Source organism: Babylonia areolata, chromosome 21 (genome assembly GCF_041734735.1).
Source record: "Babylonia areolata isolate BAREFJ2019XMU chromosome 21, ASM4173473v1, whole genome shotgun sequence".
Lineage (NCBI taxonomy): Eukaryota > Metazoa > Mollusca > Gastropoda > Neogastropoda > Buccinidae > Babylonia > Babylonia areolata.
Window position 1 is genome coordinate 12354040 of NC_134896.1, and position 18605 is coordinate 12372644.

The following is an 18605-nucleotide window of genomic DNA, read 5'->3' on the forward strand; positions in this document are numbered from 1 at the left end:
AGGAAATGAACGGCCTCGCTTTTATTCCCCGTCATCGCCGGATTTATGTGCCGGCTTTTGGGTGTTAGGGTTACACACATACACACACACACATACACACAGGTAGCTCAGTGACATGGGAGGTAGTGTTTATATATATATATATATATGTGTGTGTGTGTGTGTGACTCTATTATTATTCACTGACAGTGTTTTCTTTTGTGCGTCGGAATACGTAACAGATGTTTAAACCACAATAGATGCATATCTGATTTATTTCCGCTTTATTCGCGCAACACGAACGATTATGCTGATGATCTGCAGCCATGAGCGAACGTGTTTTGATTTTTTTTCTCTTTAAAAAAAATAAAAAGATGTTATAAACAATATATTCACATATTTAAGATGAGCTAAACTTACAGATACTGGTAAAACGATTAAAGATCCAGCAAGCCTTAGGGGTAATGAATTCACATCCACTGTATCCAGGTCTCGGGCACAGGTAGGCGGGGCCCAGTTCTCTCTTTCCGTACTTTTTATCCTCCCCCGATCAAATCAAGTACCCCGCATTCGGTGGAGTGAGAGAAAAAAAAAAGAATAAAGTACCTTTTCCAAGGATACAACACCATGCCGAAACGAGGGACTCGAACCCTGATCACTGGTGAATACTGAAGAGAGCCGGTTCTGCTACGGGCACCTCCTCACGCATATGTGCAGAGATAACGTTACAGCTTGAAACGAACATACATTAGCGTTTGCCTGCAGGGGATAACCCTGTAATGGTTGATGCAGCATACCTAACCATGACGTCCAGAAAGTTCCTATATGTCTTATGACGTGGAAAGACCCCAACGGCGAGCACGATGTCTTAGAAATTTGTCTTGCCGTTCGTTTGCCAAGATGCAAAAATTATGTGTTTACATTTTGATGAAAGATGTTTCTATTCACCATCGTGAGATTGATGAGCATTCTGTTTGGATATTTTAATGCGCACGTGCGCTCGCGCGCGCGTGTGTTGTTGTTTTTGTTAATCGATTTACCAGTGAGTGTTATTAGACGACGGCACAACAACAAAACAAAAAAAAAAGAAACACGGCGGTTGGAAGGGTGGTGGTGAAGAGAGAGAGAGTGTGTGTGTGTGTTTGTGTATGCGTGCGTGCGTGCATTTGTGTTTAACATGTTGCAGACAATGCACGTTATTGTTGATATCATGATGAGTATGTGCTGAATGTGTGACAAAAGGAAATGACATGGTAAGAGTCAGAAACGTCTCTCTCTCTCTCTCTCTCTCTCTCAAGCGTGCGCACACACATAATTAGATAGATACATGCACACACACACACACACACATCACACACACGCACGCGCTCACACTGACACACATTCCTAAATCCAAAATAGGGAAGATCGGCACAACCGTCCATTCCTATCTGATTACATTCATAACACGGTAATCGGATTATGACACAGCTTGCAGGTTTTATGGAAAAAAAGTGATTGCAGCAGAAGTGCAGACATACAGTAGGAAACGCCAGCGCACGCACGCACACATACTCGCGCGCGCACGCGCATACACACACACACACACACACACACACACACACACACTGCGCTTGCGCGCGCAATTACGCTTGAAATGAAAAGGGAAATGACACACCAATAGTCCGCTGTAGCTTTGTTGTCCAAAACAGCCGCCATCCCTTTCCCCTTGCTAGCAATTTATTGATTATTTTTGTCGATCTCACACAAAGACCTAGCTAACCTTTCCGGTTCGTGGCACCCATCGAGCTCAACAGCCCCATTCAGCTCAGTGGTGGCACTGTAAGTGAAGCGAGACCATTGGCTTCAGCCGCCTTGCTGAAACGATCCTGTAAGGAACTGTTCTTGCTGTTGTTGACACCTTTCATTTATTAGTTCAAAGTTGTCATACTCAGCGTGTTCTTTTTTTTCTTATATGTCTGTAATCCTACTTCCCACCACCACCACCCCCCTGCCCCCCCCCCCCCCCCCCCCCAAGCCACCCGCCGCCCCCCCACCCCACCCCACCCGATCCAGACTTCATTTCCCTCGTGGGTTTTTCAAGAAAACAGATCCACGTTCACACACACACACACACACACACACACACACACACACACACACACACACACACGGAGTGAGCGTGGATATAAAAATGAAGCTAAGAATGGTGGTATTTTTTGTGGGTTTTTTTTCAGTTTCTCTCTCTCTCTCTCTCTCTCTCTCTCTCAAAATATTACAAACACCCCTCCCTGTTTAGATTAAGTCTACTTATGTCGTCAAGCAATAGTAAGGAAGTTCTTGATTTTTCTTTGTTTTTGTATAAGGCTTTCAAACATAGAGAAATTGCTATTTCGTGAAATGAATATGATTATATGTCTTGTTATCCGTATTTATACTTGTTGGCACAATGTTCATGTGAACCCCTTCACGTGGGGCTGAGGCCTATATGTGAATAAACCATTCCGTTCCGTTCCGTTCTCTCTGTGTGTGTGTGTGTGTGTGTGTGTGTGTGTCCATCCTCCATCTACCTTGGAATTAACGTGGTTACCTATTTAAAAAGAAAAAAAAAACAACTTTGTGTGCGTGTATTTCACTGTCTGTCTCAGTTTTTCGCTCGTTCCGTCTGTCTGTCGTGTCTCTGTCTGTGTCTCTCTTTCTCTCTGTCTCTGTCTCTCTCCCTCTCTCTCTCTCTCTCTCAATATATATATCCCATTATCTGCATCATTATACTAACCTGTGTATATTCGTGATTTTGCATATATAGTATTAACATTGCCTGGGATGTGATGATAAGGATTCTTTTATCGAGTTTTTTTTTTTTTTTTAATGTTCCTGAAACATAAGTTGCCCGATAGGTGTGCGTGCGCGCGCGCGCGTGTGTGTGTATGCGTGTGAGTGTGTGTTCTGTATATTCTTTTTTTATGTAGGAGTATTTCATACACGTGCCGCATCCAGCATAATACTACTGAGCTGGAGACACTGACCGAAATGAGTCTGTCATTTCATTGTTATTTTATTCTTCGTGTGCATTTTCTTAATGTTCATTTTATATCTTCAATTCTACAGATTCCTGCGCACGACAACGCCTTCAAAGCCAGCACCTGTACAGTTTTCACACACAAAAAACAACTGAATACATAAAAAAAATAGGATAATCTTACACACACACACACACACACACACACACACACACACACACACACACACACACTTCTCCTTTAACCCCCACCCTCACCTCTACCCCCACTCCACCCGGCCGAACTCATCTATCCACCAGTTGATCCCAACACCTTCCTACACCACCACCACCACCACACACAAACACACGCACAGCAAGTAAAAAATCAACAACAACAAAAAACAACAACAACAAAACAAAACCACCACCAACAGCAACAACAATAACAACAACACCGACAACATCAACAGCAACAATAACGATAACGCCATCACCAATAACAACAACAGCAAATAAACACTACCACCAATACCGCACACAACAACAACAGCAAAACACAACCACCAACAACAAAAGCAACAACAACAACAACAACAACAGCAACAACAAACACTATATACCAGGCACCAACAACAACCGACAACAATGCCAGCGACGACGCAGAGCACTACAGTCCGCCTGGTGGCGCTGACCATCTTCCACGTGCTGTACCTGATCATCGGGGCCGCCATCTTCGCCGCCATCGAGGGGCCCGGCGAGACCAAGGTCAAACGGGAGCTGCGTCTGACCCGTCAGGAGTTCAAGGCCCAAATCAGGCACTGCGCAACTGGTAGGTCTGTGTGTGTGTGTGTGTGTGTGTGTGTGTGTGGTATTGGATTGTGTTGTACTGTATTGTATTGTATGTTATTGTGTTGTGATGGCTTTTGTTCCGATCCGTATAATACATAAGCACTTTCTTCCTAATCAAGCGCAATGCCACAAGGGCACCGTTTACTTCTCTTTTTTTGTGGGGGGGTGGGGAGGGGGTTTGGGGGGAGGAGGTGGCGGGGGAGGTAGGAGAAGGAAGGGAGAAGAGGGTGGACCGCGGAAAGGGAGAAGTTATGGAGGTGGGGTTGGGTTGGAGTTAGATGTGTGTCTGTGTGTGTGTGTGTGTGTGTGTGTGTGTGTCTCTCACGGGGAGACCAAGGTCAAGCAGGAGCTGTATCAGACCTATGAGGATTTTCAGGCCCGCGTGAGGCAGTGCGCTTGTGGTAGGCCTATGTAGGTCGTTTGTTAAAAAAATAAAAAAAAAAAAAGTATATAATTTATTATATATGTATTTTAAGCTTGTCTTATGTCTTGCCTTTATCTCCACAAATTGCAATCCCAGAAGAAGGACCTGTGGTCAGAAACGTTGCTACTTATTAGCAAAGTGAGTCGTATTTCACAACTCACGTGGCTTTTTTTTTTCCAGACTTTCTACATTATTGCCGTAAGTGTAGACTTTAATGAAATTTTGAACGCAAAGCAAAAAACTTGGCGCTAGTAAGATCGCTTGTTGTAGCCCAGCCGTGGTTCATCACTAATGTACCCAGGAGGGACTTGGCGGGTGGCATGTATGTGGGTGGATATAGGGGGGTAGGGTGAAGGGACGTAGGGAAGAGGATGGTTGTGAGGATTATTGTGTGTTGGGGGGAAGCGAAGGTGCGGAGCTGGGAATCGTGTTTGTGATAAATGTTTGTCTTGGTGGGTATTGTTTGATGGAGTGAGCGCCGTCCGCATGTGTGTGTGTGTGTGTGTGTGTGTGTGCTGGAGGAAGGGTAGATAAAAAAAAAAACCGAAAAAAAGAACGACAAAATAAAGGGCAAATGATTGAAAATAATAAGATTCGCAACCAACTCACACCGTTTACAAGCCTGGTACAGAGCAGACAAGAGCAAGTGGGGGGGGGGGGGGGGGACTTAAGGGAAGATAGGGAGTTGGGAGGGGGGGGGCGAGGCGAGGGGGGGGGTATTACACGCATAGAAGGGACCTGGAATCCAGACCTTGGCTGTAGCCAAGGCAACAAGATCCCCCGGGATTTTTCTGGATTTTCCGCCGTCCGCACACCTCCCACTGATGCCCATTTCAAGAGAGAGGATAGCTCGAGATGTGTGTCTGTATGTGTGTACTTGTAGTGTCTGTTTGTGTGTGTGTGCGTGTGTGTGTGTGAAAACTGATGAGGTCCTCCGAGAGCAGGTTTGAAATCCCCGTGGTGCTGCTATGAAAGGCACTCCTCCATTGCTGCTTTCAAGAATCGGCTTGTGTTTGCGCTTAGCCGTGAATTTTAAATTGGACATTTTCCTTTAGAAATAACACAATAAGATAAAAATGGAACAAAATGTAATAAAAAATAAAAACCTGTGTGGCTCCGAAAAAGCTCATTGAACCTGCTGGGTCGAGGAATATGAATTGAACCGAATTGATTTATCCCTTTCCGCACTCTCATACTCACATGCATGCACACACGCTTGCACGCAGACACACACACACTCTCTCTCTCTCTCTCACTCACACACACACACACACACACACACACATGCACGCACGCACGCATACACACACACACACAAACACACACACGCACGCACGCACGCACACACACACACACACACACACACACACACACATACATACACACGTGCGCGCGCGCAAACTGTTGGCATAATTGTCTCTGTGCCTTGCCCATACCCATACACGGATAGCACACTTTATGTTTTTTGTACACCAGCACATCACAGTGAAAGCTTGTCTTCCATCAAAAGTTCTTTTTCTTTTCTGTCTGTTGTCTTTTCTTTTCTTTTGATTCTGACGTCTTTTATCTTATTCGGATGCAGTGCAGTCTTATTCCCGTAACTGCAGGACTATGGAGAATATCAAAAGCATCTTCCTTCTATTTCTGCTTCATCCTTGTCCTTCTTTTTCTTCGTCCCTATTCTTCTTTTTCTCATCCTTTTTTTTTTTTTTATTGACAACATCTTCATCGTATTCTTTTTCTTTTCCTCCTCCTTCTCATGATCATTAATATTTATATAGCACCTATCATCATCATCATCTTCTTCTTCTTCTCATTATCATTGATATTTATATGGCACATATCCTCGACCTTATCCAAATGACTAGCATCCAAGGGGAGAAAATTCTGGGGAGTGTGGAATTCTCTCGCTTCCAATGCAGACGCCTTATCACAAGACCGCCACCCTCCTGCCTCTGCTTCTGTTTCTCCTTCACTTTCTGCGATCATAGGCTGCAACTGCCACGTTCCCTCGAAATATCTACAAGCGGGATTTTAAGTATAACAACGTTTCTAACTCTTGTCATTGTATACAGCCATTCTCTCGTTTTCGATGTTGAGCGAGGGGTGGGGCAGTGGTGGGGACAAGGGGGGTATGTAGGCTATTAGCTTTGCGATGGGTCAGTATTTCACTTGGTTCCATCGTCCATCCCAATTTCACTTGGTTCCATCGTCCATTCTACGAATTTGGGAATTGACGGGGAAACCGTTAGCAGAAACTCGGGGTCTGACGCACAATTGACAGACCTGAAGGAATCTGGTGATCAGTTCTTCTGTGCAGCGCCCCAGTGACTCTTCACGGAGTGAATCGAAAAGAAAAGGTAGTAGGTGTAAAAAGCTGCAGTAGTCGTAAACCTAGTAGAAGAAGAAGTAGTAGTGTTTCAGTTCACACATAAGCCCATACATGACTCGGAAACAATACAGGATATGAGATGGAGGAAACTATGTGTTGGGGCGACTACTGGACCTTGTGACTGTGCTTTTTTAAGGTGGTGTGATGCATGATGAAGATTATTCTTGACTGGTTTGTGTTGGCTGCACATGTGGGTCATCTGTCGTATGGTCTCGGCTGCTGCAGCTCAGTCAGTTGTGGCTGTCAAAGGAGGGAATTGGCTGCACAAGTGGGTCATCTCTGGTATGATTTGCATGCAGCTTTGTCAGTTGTTGCGGTCTGGGAAGGACGTTGTTGTTCCCCTGCAGGCTGGGCGTGTGTGTGTGTGTGTGTGTGTGTGTGTGTGTGTGTGTTGTGTATGCGTGTCTCTGTGTGTGTGAGAGAGAGTGTCTGCGTGTCTGTGTGTGTCTGTCTGGTTTTGATGATGCATACGTAGCTGTTGATGATGATGTAGAAACATTATCGCGGGAAACGCGTTGTACACTGTGACCTTTACAGATCGGGAGGCAGACAAACAGAAGCAGCCAAAAGGGGAGTTGGGTAACGGCTTGGAAACCCAAACTGGTTTTTAAGCCCCAACCCCCCACCCACACTTTTTTGACTCACTTGTGTAAGCAAAGTGAGTCTATGTTTTAACCCGGTGTTCGGTTGTCTCTGTGTGTCTGTGTGTCCGTGGTAAACTTTAACATTGCCATTTTCCCTGCAAATACTTTGTCAGTTGACGTCAAATTTGGCATAAAAATAGGAAAAATTCAGTTCTTTCCAGTCATCTTGTTTAAAACAATATTGCACCTCTGGGATGGACGCCAAAAAATATTAAAAGAAGCCAAATTATATGCAAACTGAATTTACTGTTTTATATATATATATATATATATATATTATTCTCTAAACTTTGATCTGATATTCTGACACAACAAGGGCAGTCATTTTTATCATTTTTTGTTCAAACAGGAACTAAATATTTTGCTAAGCATGGAAGTTTTATTTATTTTGCATGTCTTAATTGGTGCAGGTAGTAAAAAGGGAAATTAATCTGTAATTAATGCTAGGGGGCTTAATTTGATTTAAACTGATCTTTCTCATCTTAAACATTACATTTTGAAATTGTACTCAATACATAAAAAGCTTGTCTGTTTTACTCTCAGTGTACAGGGGTTTCACTATGTTCATTCGCCCAAGTGGCTGTTTTACTCTCAGTGTACAGGGGTTTCACTATGTTCATTCGCCCAAGTGGTCTTTTTCGGAAAATACTAAAATCAATAAGACGAGTGGACTTTATAGATCTGTTGGCTGAGCCCTGAAGGTCATGGGCAAAAATCAGTTGCGTACGCATATTTATACATATTCAAAGCGCGTGCTCATATTCTTCGCGAACGCGAACGACGCCATTTTGTTTCACGTTGTTGACCTGCCCGTTCAATCCTATATTCAATCGACAATACTAGATAACATGTGATGGAAAGTTGGAGAATGAGACCGTTAAATATTTATTCAGAGAAGGATTTGTGAACGCCTCATCACTAACTGGATTATGCCCCAAACTGCCATAAAAATACCCACAGAATCAGTCAGAATTCACAGTTAAAAATAATAAACCATGAGAGTTAATACCCGTGAATTGATGAAACGTAAAAATTTCCAGTCTTGACTTTTCTTAAAATGAAGTCCTTTTCACTTTATACGACGTTTAGAAGTACTTGTACTTGGCTCTACATGTTATTAGTTTGACAGAATACTCAATTTTCATATCAACTTTAAAACTATAAAACTAGAATGAACATAAAAGAGAACTTGAATCGACCGTGTCAACCGGGTGTAACTAATTACTTGTACATCTATCTAGATCCAGAGAAAACGGCAAAATGTTGCAGTGTGATTGCGGCGATAGCCACGTCTCCTTTACCGCGGACTTATAAAGAATTTTTAATTGCTTTTAAAGATTTTTTGAATGCCCAAGATACACCAGAATAATATGATTTAAACAGCGTTCTCACAGCGAATACCTGCAAACGATTTATCGCCCTTTAAAAATGCATGTTTAAATGTTATATTTTTTAATGTCAGCTAAGGAGCCACGATAGTGTAATGGGTAAGACAGTTTCTTCTCACCCGAACATGCGGGGCTCGAACTTCTTTTTTTTTTTTTTTTTCTTTTAAATCCAAAGCTTTCTAATAACAAATACAGAACACATTTTAACGATTAGATTTAGTGTAACACAAGTGAGTCTTGAAGGCCTTGCCTCTCTTGTTTTTTGTTGTTGTTGTTGTTGTCGTCGTCGTTTTAAGGGGGAGGGGAGTTTCGGTACTGGGTTTTAAAACCGGTATTTACACACCAGTACATCCCATAACTTCAGGGTCAATGCTAACACGCATTCATTCGTTTGGATGCTCCCCTGCGACCATCGCACTCCCAACCCTCTCTCCTCCGTACTTGACAGCCTCTCTGCCACTGCATCTCTTCTTTTCTTGCACACCCTTTCCTCTCACCTATGGAATAAAAAAAAAGAAAAAAAAAGAAAGAAACACAAAACAAAAATGTGCACATATAAACAAATGACACACTCTTGCACGAAATTGTTCCACCCCCTTCTTCACTCCCCACTCCCTGCCCCTCCTCCCCCCCCCCCCCCTCCCACCCGCCCCCACTCCCCCAACCCCCTCCATCCCTGTCCTGAATAAGTGGGCGGTTTGTCGAGGTGAAATCATCTGGGTCAGCCATAGAGCAGTATTCGGCCTCCGGCCCCGTGTTCTCATCTGCTTGCAACAAAATTGTACATCTACCCCCTTTCTTCCTTTATGCAAATCGTAACCCCTCAGTTTCATTCTGGTCAAGCGAACTACCTGACATGACTTTGCCACATCTAGCACTAATGTTGTTTTTTTCCCCAACCACCACTTGGGACAGGATGTGGTCGTCGTCTGCCATTATGAAAACTTCGCTGGTCTGAATCTTTGAGAGGGATCCATAAATAACGTTCTGGAATAACAAAGCTCTATTCGATTTTGCTCCTAAAGTAGACATGTCAGACTTTCTGACTGGTTTCTGTTGGAAGACAGCAATTTGAAAATAGAAATGGAAAAATTCCTCTCAAGTGACGCGGACATCGTATATACATTCCTGGGCAAAAATGGAAGCATCTAAGTGGATAAACATACATACATACATATATATTATATATATATGTGTGTGTGTGTGTGTGTGTGTGTCCTTGGCACTCAAGAGGTTTAAAGTGGGTATCGCGCATGAGTCTTAAAGACCTTGACCTCGCTTGTTTTTTTGTGGGTCTTATGTGTGTTTTTTCAGCCAACCGCCTTTGTCTCCTCTCTCTCTCTCTCTCTCTCTCTCTCTCTCTCTCTCTCTCTCTCTCTCTCAGTATATATGTAATGTATATAGTTAGTTCTATTTATATGTCTTTCTTACCCCCAGGCACTAGATAGTGAAGGAGTGAATGCTTTGACATTTCTACGAAAGTGGGCAACAAAAACCAGAAACGATTCCCCCAGTAAAAGGATTTATGAGGACACGCGTGTATTAAAAAAAAAAGTCAATTACAGCCTATAAAGCGAATGCCATGGCATCAAGGAGATTGAACTGGCGGGAGTCTGTTTTACCCAAATGAACAGAAGATTGTTCCCACCCCCTCCTCCTCTGTCCTTCCCCTCCCCCTCCCCCGCTCTCTCTCTCTCTCTTTCCCTCGCTCTCGCGTTCTCTCTGTGATATGGCGTGTGTGCGTGTGTGCGTGTGTGTGTGCCTACAAGCGTAGTTACACGTGTTTTTTTTACTGCAATTAGACAATCGATTGAGAACCGGAGAGCATGTCCGGGAAAGCTGTTTTTGTTCGTCGACTTAAAGGTTCTTGGAGGGCGAATGGGATTCTTTTTACCCAACAAAAATGAAGGTAATGCAGATCCCATCTCCCCTCTACACACACATGCGCGCATGCTTGCGCAAACACTAAACACACACACACACACACACACACACACACACACACACACACACACACACACACACACACACACGATATATACATACAAACAAAGAGATAAAAACAGAGAGAGAAAGAGAAACTCAGATCGAAACAGATCTACACTGTGTGTTTTTGCATGTGCTAAGCTATGTCCTAAGCTATTTTACATGAGTAGTTGCATATTGAGCTACCAGCAAGCTACCAGTGGTCACCTGGAGCCAGTTTCATTGCTCGGACGGAAGAGCCTAGTATGGTCGTAACCCGCTACTAACTGTGTGTAGTATGGTCAACGTAGGCATTTAGTCACGTGTAAATGTCAAAAAGTTAGAACCAAGCAATGCAGCTGGCACACGGCGTCTTAGACACAGACATTACGCGGCGGATTCTCTGAAGACTTTGTTTCGTGGTGGGCGTTAATGGACTTCTTGAAAAAAATCTTTTAAAAAAAAAGTGAACATTTTTAATCAGATTTGAATGTCTTAAACTCTAGGAAGTTTTAAAACCTTTTGATTGAAAAGCTTGAAGCAGTAAAAAAAAATTTTTTATCGTACTTTTATTCCACTTGAAGTTGATGCTAACATGGCGATGAACTTAGTGGTCGGCGAGGCGCTAAGCACCGTAATTTGATTTGATCTAATAAGCTAGGACCAATATCAGCCCCGAATACATCCTCATGCTGTGTCAGACTCACAAAACACCACTTCAGCACAGCAAAGATATGTGAGAAAACATGAGAGAAAAATTATTGAACAGGCATGGATGAGGTGTGTGGGGGGAGGGTGACGATGGATGGACTTAAGGACCGGGGTCGGTGGGAAAGGGAGGGGGTGGGGGGGGGGATCTGGTGGCAGGATGCTGTCGAGAGTGATGCCGATGGGGGCTGCTTCATCCCGATGTTGAGGCTTCGCAGACGTTTCACGGATAGGGACGTCTTAATGTAGATCCTTCCGATCTTCTCAGTGGCTAGACAAGATGTAACAGGGTGAAATCGAGTTGAGAGAGAGAGAGAGAGAGAGAGAGAGAGAGAGAGAGAGAGACTGATGCTGGGAGAGAGGAGAGAGACACAGAGAATCATTTTCAGGAGTGTAGAATGGTTGTCTTCTCTCTCTCTCTCTCTCTCTCTCTCTCTCTCTCTTTCCCTCTGTCTGTCTCTGTCTGTCTGTCTGTCTCTCTGTTCTCTCTCTTTCCGTCTGTATCTGTCTGTCTCTCTCTCTTTCCGTCTGTCTCTTTCCGTCCGTTCGTCTGTCTGTCTCTCCCCCCCCCTCTCTCTCTCTGTCTATCCCGTGTGTGTGTGTGTATGTGTGTCCGTGTGTTTGTGTGTGTGTGTGTGCGCGCGCGCGCATATGTATATGAGGGTGGTGAAATGGAAGAGATGTGTGAGGTGGAGGAAGAAAGAGGCAGAGCAGAATTCAAATTGATTTTGCGTTGTGAAAGAATGTAAATAAATAGATAAACAGTACAAAAGAAAAAGAAAGGGAAGCGATGAATACGAGCTGGTATCAGTTCCCGCAGGAAAGAAAAAGAGAAGAAAGACGAAGAGGATTCGCCGACAGTGCACTTCTCGAGAAGAGACGATCAATGCCCCCTCCCTCTCTCCGTCTCTGTCTGTGTCTCTGTCTTTCTCTGTCTCTCTCCTCAGCCGTCACCCCCAGTCATTAATATTCTTAAATTCCGTTTTGGTTTGCTTTGTTTTTGTTTTGTTTTACCATTCACCAACCTCTCTTTCATCTCTCCACCCATCCACCCCGTCTTCCGTTTGCCCCTCTTCTGCCTCCCCAAGTTCTCTCACTCCATTCAAAACCCAGGAAGTTGTGGACGTCTTGACCTTTCTGTAGATAAGAGTGGGTGGCTGGGGTGGGGGTGGGGGTCGGGCGGGTAGGAAGCAACAAAAGAGTTGCCAGGCCTTATTATTATGTGCCTGTAAAAACATTGATGTGTGTGTGTGTGTGCGCGCGCGCGCGCGTGTGTGTGTGTGTGTGTGTGTGTGTGTGTGTGCGTCCGTGTGTGTGTTTGCACGCTTGTGTGAGAAGTGTGAGTATGCACGCGTGTGTGGGTGCGCACAAGATTCACGTGAATGTGGCCCATTTTTGATTCACTTGTGTAAACAAAGTGAGTCTATGTTTTAACCCGATGTTCGGTTGTCTGTGTGTCCGTGGTAAACTTTAACATTGACAATTTCTCTGTCAGAATACTTTGTCAGTTGACACCAAATTAGGCATAAAAATAGGAAAAATTCAGTTCTTTCCAATCGCCTTGTTTAAAACAATATTGCACGTCTGGGATGGGCACAAAAAAAATTAAAAAAAGAAGCCAAATTATATGCAAACTGCATTTACTGTTATATTTATTTTATTTTTTTATTCTTCGCACTCTGATCTGATATTCTGACACAACAACAAGAGCAGTCATAATTATCATTTTTTGTTCAAACAGGAACTTCTTTTGCTAAGCATGGAAGTTTTATTTATTTTGCAAACGTTTTGGTGCAGAGGGTAAAAAAGGGAAATTAATCTGTAATTAATGCTAGGGGACTAAATTTGCTTTAAACTGATCTTTCTCATCTTAAACATTACATTTTGAAATTATACTCAACACATAAAAAGCTTGTGTGTTTTACTCTCAGTGTACAGGGCTTTCACTATGTTCATTCGCCCAAGTGGTCTTTTTCGGAAAATACTAAAATCAATACGACGAGTGGACTTTATAGATCTATTGGCTGAGCCCTGAAGGTCATGGGCAAAAATTAGTTGTGTACACATATTTATACACATTCAAAGCGCGTGCTCATATTCTTCGCGAACGACGCCATTTTGTTTCAAGTTGTTGACCTGCCTGTTCAATCCTATATTCAATGGACAATACACGATAACATGTGATGGAAAGTTGGAGAATGAGACCGTTAAATATTTATTCAGAGAAAGATTTGTGAACGCCTCATCACTTACTGGATTATGCCCCATACTGCCATAAAAATATCCACAGAATCAGTCGGAATTCACAGTTAAAAATTGTAAACCATACGAGTTAATACCCGTGAATTGATGAAACGAAAAAATTTCCAGTCTTGACTTTTCTCAAAATGAAGTCCTTTTCACTTCATACGACGTTTAGAAGTACTTGTACTTGGCTCTACAAGTTATTAGTTTAACAAAATACTAAATTTTCATATCAACTTTAAAATTATAAAACTAGAATGAACATAAAAGAGAAATTGAATCGACCGTATCAACCGGATGTAACTAAACTTGTACATCTATCTAGATCCAGAGAAAACAGCTAAATGTTGCAGTGTGTGATTGCGGCGATAGCCACATCTCCTTTACCGCGGACTTAAAAAGAATTTTTAATTGACCTTAAAGATTTTTTTAATGCCCAAGATACACCAGAATAATATGATTTGAACAGCGTTCTCACTGCGAATACCGCAATCGATTTATCGCCCTTTAAAAAAAAGCATGTTTCAATATTATATTTTTGAACGCCAGTTAAGGAGCCACGATAGTGTAATGGATAAGACAGTTTCTTCTCATCCGAATACGCGGGGTTCGAATCTGCCGTTAGGACTTTTTTTTTTCTTTTAACCCGAGGCTTTATAATAACAAATACAGAACACATTTTAACGATTAGATTTTCTTTTTAACTCTTTCCATACGAACGGCGAAAGAGACGACGTTAACAGCGTTTCACCCCAATTACCATCAAAATATTGCAAGCGGAAGGCTCTTATACTGAAGACGTGAATGTTGACAAAGAATACCACAATTCTGACGACGGAAGCTAAAGGTTGGGTCATTCAGACACCCACTGGACATCCGTGGGGTCTGTGTAGAGGAGAAGAGAGGACTGGCCGTACTGAGTGAGTTAAAGTGTATCACAAGTCAGTCTTGAAGGCCTTGCCTCTTGTATGTTCATGTCTTACACAAACCTATGGTGGGCCTCACGAGGCCCTACAGGCACGTTTATACGAAGGTCGAGCATCTGCCCTTTTGTTTCTCTGTTCGTTTTTTTGTTTGTTTGCTTGTTTTTGTTTTGTTTTGTTTTTTTCTTACGCAGATTTGTAGTGTATATCGATAGGTCTGCACCTTTTGACACCTGTAACTGAAAGTGCACCGTGTCATTTCAGACTGATCCCCTTTCTGGTGGCTGGAGAATATATATTGATATACTGACTTCCATTATGTTTTTGTTTGTTTCTTTGTATCTGTTTCATTGCATTGTATGTTAGCGTATTGTATCATGTAGTTTTCTATTTTTGTCACAACAGATTTCTCTGTGTGAAATTCTGCCTGCTATCCCCGTTGAGCGCGCGTCGCCACTGTGCAGCGCCACATATTTTTTCTTCCTTTTTTTTTTTTTTTTTCTTTCTTTCTTTCTTTTCTTTTGCTGTACTATCGAAATGGAAATTTCCGGGAACAAGCCTTTTGTTGCCGTTTGCATTAATGAACGTGCGTTAATAATTGCATGCTGCACACGGGCCTCGGTTTATCGCCTCATCTCGTGATCTCTTCACCAAGCACACTTTGCACCCAACCCCTCCAATTCGGCCCCCAACCCCACCCCCCTTTCTCTCCCTCCACCATCTCCCTCTCCCTCCGTATTCCCGCTCAGGCGCTAGACCTTCGGAGTGGCTGACGCCTTGACCTTTCTCCTTTCTGCGGAAAAGGGTGAGTGGGTGGAAACTGAGGGAAATACACTGAGAAGCAAGGAAAGGTCTCCCTGTAATAGCCCTATTATAGTTATTATTATTATCATTGTTATTATGCGCATGTATAGCCTGCACAGAGGAATGCGGGGCCTGCTAGTTAGCAGTGAACTGGCAGGAATCGTGTTTCACCTAGTTGAACAGAAGATGGAGTCTTACGAGGAATAAAAAGAAAATAAAGTGGGTTTTTTTCGTGTGTGTGTGTGTGTGTTTTATTATCATTATTTTGTTGTTGTTGTTGTTCTGAGCGGTGGCTTTGTGGTAATTTGTCCATCTATGAAGCCAGTGTCCACAGGTTCGAGTATCATCAACAAAAAGAGATTTTTACTATTTAAAAAAACAACAACAAAAAAACGTAACAGAATACAGTGTAGAAGAGGAGGGGGAGAAATTCCACTTGATTTTTAGGAACTTAAAAAAAAAAAAGTAGGTAAACTCAACAATAGAGAGAGAGAAAGGATGCAAGAAAGAAAGAGAGAAAGATAGAACGAAGGTCGCCGTCGAGAAAGAAGGGAAGTGATGTTGACACAGACCAGGTGACGGATCCCAGGGGCAGAGAAACATGAAGAGGCGTCGCTATCAATGCGTCATTGTGAGGGGGACGATCAATACTTGTCTTCACTTTGCCTCTGTCTCCTCCCCCCCCCCCCACACACACACCCCTCCCCCCACCCTTCTGTCCTGTGTGTGTGTGTGTGTCTCTCTCTCTCTCTCTCTCTCTCTCTCTCTCTCTCTTAATGATATTATTTGTCGTTGTGTCGTATTTCATTAGGTTATGTACATCCTTTCATTTATGCGCTGTATTTTCGTGTGTACGTGTGTGTGTGTGTGTGTGTGTGTGTGTGTGTGTGTTGCCATTACTATGTCTTTTTTTCTTCGCTTTTCTTTCTTGTTTGCCCTTGAGGGCTGAATGTAAAAAAAGCAGCTGTGAAATCGTGAAATATAAATTCGTTTCGTTTCGTTTCATCTCTCTCTCTCTCTCTCTCTCTCTCTCTCTCTCTCTCTCTCTCTCTCTCTCTCTCTGTGTGTGTGTGTGTGTGTGTGATATTTTAGTTATCGCGATGTCAGCTGGCCCATAATGTGAATAGATGTTCCTTTGGTAACGGGATGGTTTTCAATACTCTATGTGTGTGTGTGTGTGTGTGTGTGTGTGTGTGTGTGTGTGTGTGTGTGTGTGACATTTTGGTTATCGCGATGTCAGCTGGTCCATCATGTGAATTAGATGTTCCTTTGGAAACGGGATGGTTTTCAATACTCTGTGTGTGTGTGTGTGTGTGTGTGTGTGTGTGTGTGTGTGTGTGTGTGTTGGGGTTGGTGGAGTGAGAAAGAGAGAGAGAGAAAATGACATAACATGGAAATATGTGGAAGATGTTATGTAATTGTGGTTGTGGTTGACGTTGTTTTTGTTTGTTTGTCTTTCTGGGGGATGTCTTCTTCCCGACAAAATGGCTGTTGGGGAGGTACAAAATCTCTTTCATCCGCCATGTATCGCGCTAATCTACAGCCACCGCCGCACACATACCAGCATATTACTCCCACATGTTCCTCAGCTTCAGTGTGATTCCCGTGGCTCTCAGCCTGTGTTTTGTGGCTTTTGATGTGACTGGATGTTTGGTTGATGTGCATGTGTGGGTTAAAGTGGTCTGAGTGTGTGCGTTCGTGTGCATGCGCACGCGCGCGCGTGAGAGAGAGAGAGAGAGAGAGAGAGAGAGAGAGAGAGAAGGCAGGTGGGATGTGATTGTGAGTGTTTGAGGTGGAGGTGGGTGGTGGTGGTGGTGGTTGTGTTTGTGTGCGCGCGAGCGCGTATGTGTGTCTGTTTGTATGTGTGCGTATGTATGTTAATAAGACGAACTTTGATGGACAACAAATCTGTCATGATGCGCGTCTTAACACCCCCACCTCCATCAATGCCTACTGATATCATCGCATCTTGAAACATGCACACACCCCACGCCAATTCCTTTTTACCCATTCAAACCGACACCCACCCACTGATCCTCTCAGTTTTAATGCATCTAATTAACATCCAATTATCTCCACCAATGATGGAGGTCAATTAACGACAGTCGTTTTGTGTCGTATACACTTTCTTCTCCTCCTTCCTCTCCTTCTTCATCCTTCTCCTCTTCCTTCTTCTTCTTCTTTTCCTCCTTTCTCTCCTCCTCTTCCTCCTCCTCCTCCTCCTCCTCCTTCTTCTTCTTCTTCTTCTTCTTCTTCTTCTTCTCCCCCTTCCTACTCCTGCTCCGCCTCTCCCTCCTCCTCCTTCAGTCTGGCAGGCATCTTCTTCTTCTTCCTCTCCTCCCTCTTCCTACTCCTGCTCCGCCTCTTCCTCCTCCTCCTCCTTCAATCTGGCAGGAATCTTCCTCTCCTCCCTCTTCCTACTCCTACTCCGCCTCTCCCTCCTCCTCCTCCTTCAATCTGGCAGGCATCTTCTTCTTCTTCTTCCTCTCCTCCCTCTTCCTACTCCTGCTCCGCCTCTTCCTCCTCCTCCTCCTTCAATCTGGCAGGCATCTTCTTCTTCTTCTTCCTCTCCTCCCTCTTCCTACTCCTACTCCGTCTCTCCCTCCTCCTCCTTCAATCTGGAAGGTTTCTTCTTCTTCTTCCTACTCCTGCTCCGCCTCTCCCTCCTCCTCCTTCAATCTGGCAGGCATCTTCTTCTTCTTCTTCCTCTCCTCCCTCTTCCTACTCCTACTCCGTCTCTCCCTCCTCCTCCTTCAATCTGGAAGGTTTCTTCTTCTTCTTCCTACTCCTGCTCCGCCTCTTCCTCCTCCTCCTCTTCCCCCTTCAATCTGGCAGGCAGGATGTCCTTTCCATCATTGCCAGTTATCGATCATGTTCGTTCCTATCGATGTGTGGGGCGGGCAGCCAACACAGGCTGATAGGATTTGGTTTCTTTCACACGACCTTGACAGTACAAGATTCGGGTTTGGGTGGAAGACGCGACTTTGACTCTGGGTGGCGTAGAAGGGATACTAAGAGGGGGTAGAGTTTGGGGGGGGGGGGGGTGCCGAAGGGTGAAGGGGGGGGGGGGGGTAAGAGCTGCGAACCTTTGATTTTCTTCCTGTTGCATCGAGGGTTATACTTTCTCTTGGACATCATCACCACCATAACAGTTCCATTCTACACACACAACTAACACACACCACGTCACTAAAACAGAGTAACAACTTGCGATTTATTTTGCAGCTGGAGTACAATACGGTAACAATTTGCAATATTTCTAACGAATATACACGGCACAAAACAAGCATTGGAAGAAAAAAAAC

At 43.7% G+C, this 18605-nt stretch overlaps 1 protein-coding gene across 1 annotated transcript in view; it reads left to right on the forward strand.

Annotated features, from left to right (window-relative positions):
* The first annotated feature begins 3111 nt into the window (after window positions 1-3111).
* LOC143296052 (potassium channel subfamily K member 1-like) overlaps window positions 3112-18605 on the forward strand; it is a 44733-nt gene continuing 29239 nt past the window's right edge. Inside the window, exon 1 of the mRNA XM_076607799.1 lies at window positions 3112-3788. Within this exon, the coding sequence (XP_076463914.1) occupies window positions 3605-3788 (184 nt within the window). The 5' untranslated portion in view covers window positions 3112-3604. The remainder of the gene's footprint in view (window positions 3789-18605) is intronic.